Source organism: Amphibalanus amphitrite, unplaced genomic scaffold, assembly GCF_019059575.1.
Source record: "Amphibalanus amphitrite isolate SeventyFive unplaced genomic scaffold, NRLGWU_Aamphi_draft 000209F_arrow, whole genome shotgun sequence".
NCBI classification, from domain to species: domain Eukaryota; kingdom Metazoa; phylum Arthropoda; class Thecostraca; order Balanomorpha; family Balanidae; genus Amphibalanus; species Amphibalanus amphitrite.
The window spans coordinates 1-6,510 of record NW_024881704.1 but is presented as its reverse complement, the minus strand read 5'-3'; the positions used below and the strand labels follow the sequence as shown (position 1 = coordinate 6,510).

Genomic DNA, 6,510 nt, shown 5'->3' with positions numbered 1-6,510 from the left:
AGCGCTAAGTTGGTGGGGACGTAGGGGCGCCAAACGGTTACGAGGGCGCCGTGAGATCATGACAAGGGGCGCCATTCTCCAAGAAGGGCGTCAGGCGACAGGCGATTAAAAACGTTACATGGTCTAGAGGTGCTGAGAGGCCAGAAGGGCGCCGAACAGTCGAGGGATGCACGGTGGACAGAGACATAAGGGCGCGAGATGGTCAGAAGATCGCCGTTAGACTATGGGAAGGGCGCAGTACTGTCAACTGGGCGCCATTCACCCATAAGGGCGCCGAGTGATTAAAACGCTACATTATCCAGGAACGCGAGACGGTCAGGACCAGGAGGACGCCGTTAGAGCAGGCGAAGGGCGCAGTGCTCTCGAAAGGGCGCTTGTAAAAGACTTGTGGGTGCATTTTCATCATTGTGGGGGCATATTTCAGGATTGTGGGTGCATCTGCCCCCTCAAAGAGATATAAAATTACGCCCCTGCTTACCTTGCACTGTACGCCTTGATTGCACTGAACTAACAAAATTGCAGGCGAAGGATAAATTCATATGGTAGCACCAGGTAGCACATAGTGCATTTGGTGGCATCGATAGATATAAATGTCATGTGACAGCAAACTATTACTGAAACGAAATTTGCATTTATATGATATTTTTTATTTGATACCTTCCAAGTTAGCAATTTCTTATAACTCAATGAGCATACTAAAAAGTTAAAAACACTGTTGCAGAACAAGTTGTGGTAACTATTCACTTCCAAAGCAGGTATCACGTGATATCTGATTGCTGCTGGGCATTTCGGTTTGCTTGTCGGCATTTCTTGCGCGTTTGCTACGATTCTGGTGCACACAATCTTTTTCTGCAACTTTGTGATTTCTCATTATTTTTATTCAAATAGTTTTGATGGAAGTGTTTCATGTTTACTGTGCTCTTTTCCTGCACTGAGAAGCATATAAGAAAGTAATAAGACAATGGTAATGATAGAACTTGGTTGTTGACTTCTGATCGCCATATAGCTATTCTTATTTTAACACATGCCTCAGTGGGTGTAGGTACTAAGAATTTAATTGTTACCCCATACAATGTCAATGCTGTATTTGGTTTGCATTCAGTAGGTAGCATCATTTACATGAGTGTACCAGTATTACTCTTTGTGCATTATCAATGCCAAGAAAATGGAGCTGGCAGCTGCCTGCTGAATCATTGGTTACTGGGTGGAATATGAAAACGGGGCGCTGGAGGGCATTTTAGTCACATGATTATTGGTATATTCTCCCCGTTTGTGTCAACAGGGTAATTATCATGTGATTAGCTCAAGCAAATTTCAAGATCCTTGATCAAATTGCCCCAAGCGCCCCGTTTTCAGGTGGTGTTTCACCGATGATAGCAACACGCTGCTATTATACGTGTCAAATTGGGTTTTCATGGATATGTCAACAAGCCCATTGATCTGACACTACCACAAGTGTGACATCAGCTTGCGAAATGGAATAAGCAGCGTGCAATGAGATTCTGCCCAGATTCCAGTTCCACCAGTTACTGTTACTTGCTTTGACTTGGGGCTCAAGTTCCGTAGGGCTTGATGCTTGTGTGTATGAACACCTGTAAAAGGCTACATGTACAGGCCACACCAAGAAGTGGAGAGAAGAAGAGATAAAACTTTTCTCTAGGTCAAAGCTCTTTTTTAGCAGTATACCTACCTAACCTGTGCATGGCCATGGGCCAAGCTAATGAAAGATATTGTAATGACAAATTGAAATTATGCAAGGAGCTTGCCAAATTCATAGATAAAACATTTTCTCATTTTTGCAATCATCCCAGTACTTTGACTAACTGGGCTGTAAATAGAGACATCATCTATACCAGGCAATTCGAGTAAACCTTAACGTATATGTCATATCTGTACATTTTTGTCAGAGACAATTTGTCAGTTACTTTTCAGAAGCCGGCACCTCTCTAGGTGCCCATTAACATCATAATTTTGATCAAAGTAAGGCTGTTGTCAGTGGTGTGATGGGTATTGTTAGGTGTGTATTAGTCTGACAGTCTTTTGGATTGGAGGACTGAGGAAGGCTGCCTTACTCAGCAACAAAGAGCTTTAATTTTGTGAATGCTTACTTAGATAAAAACAACACTTTGCATGAAAGCCTGCAGGAACAGTTATGCTATCATGTAAAAAATCTGACTGATGTGCTTCATGACTATCTTGTGTGTTTTAATTTTGGACTTTTAAATATTCAAGGAATCTTTTATTTAATTTCCACTTCTATGTAATCACATGAAGAGTGAGGCCAGACCTACTCAACTTCGATGAATGAAAGACATTTATCCATGCTGACAGCTTATGAGAATTATTGCACAAATACTCACTCCTGCCAACAGATCTGCAGCAGCCTTATTCTCAACTAACTTTTGGCCTCCCTCCATCCAGGTTGAATGGGCTCATGTGATGCAGTGCTCCATTTTTCTTTTGTCACTGCCACTTTTTGGTATATTAGGCACAGGTCTCACGGGTTTTAGCGGTAGGTTTTGCACCTAGAAAGTTTAGTGTACTTCAGGCTATATCTTCGTCGTCTTAAGCTTTTGAGTGTTGAAGATGCGATCGACTTGGTGGGTAACAAGCCGGCCATGATCGCGTAAAATGGCTCCATCGTAGATCGATTAGTTTCTGAGATATAACGGGAAATGTAAAAGTGCAAAAGCTACCGCTCAATCTCGCGAGAGCCGTACCTACCTAGTTAACCATGAGTCTACACTAAGATAATTATTGCTATTTTTCAGCATGGTAGGCTAAGAGTCAAAACTACAGAACAACAAGAAGCGGAGAAAGCTGTAGAGCGCCAGAAGAAGCTTGCGAAATACAATGCTGGCACAGCTCTGCTTTTTAAAAAGGTAAGGGGAAACATGTGAAGAAAATATGAAAGTAATTGTATGAACTTTATCAACAATTTTGCTGCTTTATGTCACTTGCTTGCTTGACAGATGATTGTGTTGTGTGATATTTTAAAGTGAACATATTTATGTGATAGTTGATTAAATTTGACCAAAATACTCCAACAAATCGGTAATGCAGTTTTTAGTTTGTATCTTCGACAGTTTTAAATGGATAGAGAGACAAACAAAGAAATGGACACAGAGACATAGTCTGCTCATGTACAAAGCAGAGTTCCTTGCACTGGGACCTGAAACTCTTCCACTGTGTCAGCATTGGACTGCTGAGACAGCTGAAAAGCCAAAGTGGAACATTCTTTTGTAGCCAGACACGGTCCGTTCCAATCACTGGTTTAAGCTGACTGTGGCTGCTTGCACCAAGCATACACCATCCCTACCAGGAGTTTTATTTATCAAGCGCCAAAGCGATTGGAACTTGACGGGCTCTCAGAATGGAAATTCCAGCCGGCTGTACCGATCCAGTAAGGGACAAAGGAGTTGGAACTGACAGAGGGATGACGTACCGCCAGTGAATCTGAGAGGTGCTAAAACGTGTTTCTCGAACCATTCGATGTTCATTCTGCAATCTTGTAAAATACGTACCGAAACAACAATTGTGTGATCTAGGCATTTTTTTAGTTGACTTAGTTTATGGTGTTTTATGTATTTTTTTTTCACGTGCGCACTTTTTCCGCAGCGCAAAGAGAGAGTATACGATGAAGAGACTGCACTTCAGTTGTCTCAGATTTTGGCCGTGAATCCGGACTTTTACACGTTATGGAACTACCGTCGTGAAATTTTCCTGCACTGGAAGGCCGAAAAGTAAGTATTGTCAACTACCCAGTCACAAACGTTCTAAACTGTTACTTTGCTGGAGTCAGCAACCAACGGCCATTGCTTTTAAATTGTTGACATCATATGACGTTGAATTGGTATCGTTTGCGTTTCCAGTAAGCGCTGCCCGCATAGAAACTTATCCCTGCTCGTTATTTGTATTTAGTTGCTTGTTTCATCAAAGCAGCTCTTCAAATGTTCTTTATAAGTTGGTCGCATGGACTGTGGAGCACTGTCTATAGCCAGTGCCATCAACGTCTACCCTATAGCGTTCACGCTCATCGCCCTACACTCGTTTTTTTTCAGGAGTTCGGAATATCTGCAGCAGATGCTTAAGTCCGATCTTCAGTTCACCGAACAATGTCTCGGCGTAAATCCAAAGTCCTACTGTGCTTGGCACCATAGGTAAGTGAGAGCCTGTTGTGTGGCTGTGGCTGCAGGTATCCTGTTGAAGAAAATACGCCAATTAATATTTCCTTTTAGTTGAGCTAAAACCCGCCATAAGTACCTGCCATCTTGAGGACTGGTCGGTTACGATTCTATATTTAGTCCCATGATCCGATTTTTGTGCCTCTGCATTTGGCGACATATACCGGGATTAATTGCCGCCGGGATAGTTAGATTTAATCGGCTTCTAACATGTGACCCACCTTCACTGTCATGTCGCTCATATCACTCGGAGACCCGGGCTGCCGACGCGCTCGTGAGACTGGGCCGGGTTATGATGGACGGTCCAACGGGCGATGTTGTGCTCTCGCCAGGTGTTGGGTGATGGAGAATATGCCCGCCCCGGACTGGGAAGCGGAGATCCAGCTCTGTGACCGCTACCTCAAACTGGACGGAAGGAACTGTGAGTGACACTTCGGCGGGACGCTGCTGACGGATGCGGCGGCGAGATGAACCGTCCCCCTCGGGGGTACAGCTATCCCATCAATTATTGATGACAGACTAACTAATAAGCTTGTTTTCAAAGTATGGATGCGGGTTGTTGTAACGAATGGCTTTTTCTTGTTCACTCATGCACGTTTGGTTGACGGAACTGATATTTTACGGCAAAACCGGTATTACCGCATTTTTGTTGGCCATTTTCCTTGCTCTGTCGTTCGTCGAAAGTCGTTGGACTTTGCAGCAGACGAGAATGAATCCATTGAAAAGGTCAGCATGGAACAGCTCAAGATTAACGTTTTACAGGTGTCTTGTTTATCTTCACATTTTCGTTTTCCTGCTAAGTGTCAAATATTTTCTTATCAGCAAACGCAAGGCGAATTTTTAGCTCCGGCTGGTAACAGTGTTCATCATTACGCTAAAATTTAACTTTGTTTAGAAAAACATAGGTACGACTTTTTTTGTACTACGTTACGTATGATCCTCGCACGATGTCGGAGAGCGATTTTTTCCGGTACCTGTGCTGTTTCATTACACCATAAAACATTTTTTTTTGGCCCAGGATCGGTAAGCAGGTGGTACATTTGAGATATGTCAATATCGTTCACTTACCCGAAAGTTCGCGTACAGGCTTGCTGTCGAAGTCCCAAGAGTCGCTGCTCTGCCATTACCATGGGCTTGGTACAAAACAAACTTGGGCGAAATATTTATGGTTATCTCATAAAAGACTAATCCCATTTCACATATTCCGTTCCTGCGGCTCATGTTTTCGTGTGGTATCACCTGTAACCTCATGCAGACGTTCACACAATTTCTCAATGTTTCATAAAAATCAATCGTTTTTGCTGAATCCTCGACAAGAACGACTTTTATGATATAAAATCAGAGCTCGGTTTCGCTCGTACACCCCGCTGGCAATGACACGGTCCGCCACCCACAGTCCACTGCTGGGACTACCGTCGGTTCGTGGTGGCCGGCGCCGGCCGGTCGGCCGCTGACGAACTGGCCTCGGCCGACCGTCTGATCGAGACCAACTTTTCCAACTACTCGTCCTGGCACTACCGCTCCCACCTGCTCAGTGAGCTGTTTCCCGCCTCCGGCACGGCCACACCCATCAGAGAGGACAAGTACCTGCACGGTGAGATGGGACGGCAGTTTGGTGGAGGGGTATCGTGAAATACCCAAGCGGATCTCTTTTATAAAACCAGAGCGGGTCGGATGAGGTTTGTTATGCAGTGATTTGAACGTTGCATTGAATTGTCTTTGTGAGTTTAACGTCCTCTTTATAATTCCAGCAGTTTTTTACTCGCTTTTATTGATACCGATCGAATGCTCTAAATGCTCGCACGCTATTTTGAGCAGACGTGCTATCAGTTTACCGTGAATTGAAATTTTAACTTAATATCTGCAGCTGACCTGCTTCTGCAAGATGCCAATCTACCGATTGTCACACAGTTTCATATTGATTTCCTGGCACTCCCGGCAGAGCTGGAACTGGTCCAGAACGCCGCTTTCACGGACCCGTCCGACCAGGCGCCGTGGTTCTACCACCGCTGGCTGCTGCAGGGGCGCCGCCCAGCGGCCAGCATCCTAAGCTGCAGTGTGCTGCGCGGCGGACAGATGGCGCGCGTGGCGGTGGCGCTCAGCCGCCCGGCACGGCCGGCTGACGTCGGTCTGACGCTTGAGGCTGGAGAGAGTCGCGTCACCGAGTGGATCTCACCCACTGGAGAGAGCAGCGGAACGGTCTGGGTGAGTGGGCGGGGTGAGCAGGGAGGGAGAGGGAGAGAGAGGGAGAGAGAGGGAGAGATGGGAGAGAGGGAGAGAGGGATAGAGAGGAAGAGAGGGAGAGAGAGAGAGAGAGAGAGAGAGA

General features: G+C 45.2%; 1 protein-coding gene across 1 annotated transcript; it reads left to right on the top strand.

Moving 5' to 3' along the window:
• Positions 1-839: 839 nt before the first annotated feature.
• On the top strand, positions 840-6,504 carry LOC122385126 (geranylgeranyl transferase type-2 subunit alpha-like; the record flags this gene model as incomplete). The annotated part of the gene is made up of 7 exons (XM_043373134.1): positions 840-964; positions 2,772-2,882; positions 3,619-3,743; positions 4,062-4,160; positions 4,517-4,605; positions 5,581-5,778; positions 6,127-6,504. Coding segments are annotated over exons 1-7 (1,003 nt in total), but the record flags the coding sequence as incomplete, so codon positions are not given.
• Between the last annotated feature and the right edge of the window lie 6 nt (positions 6,505-6,510).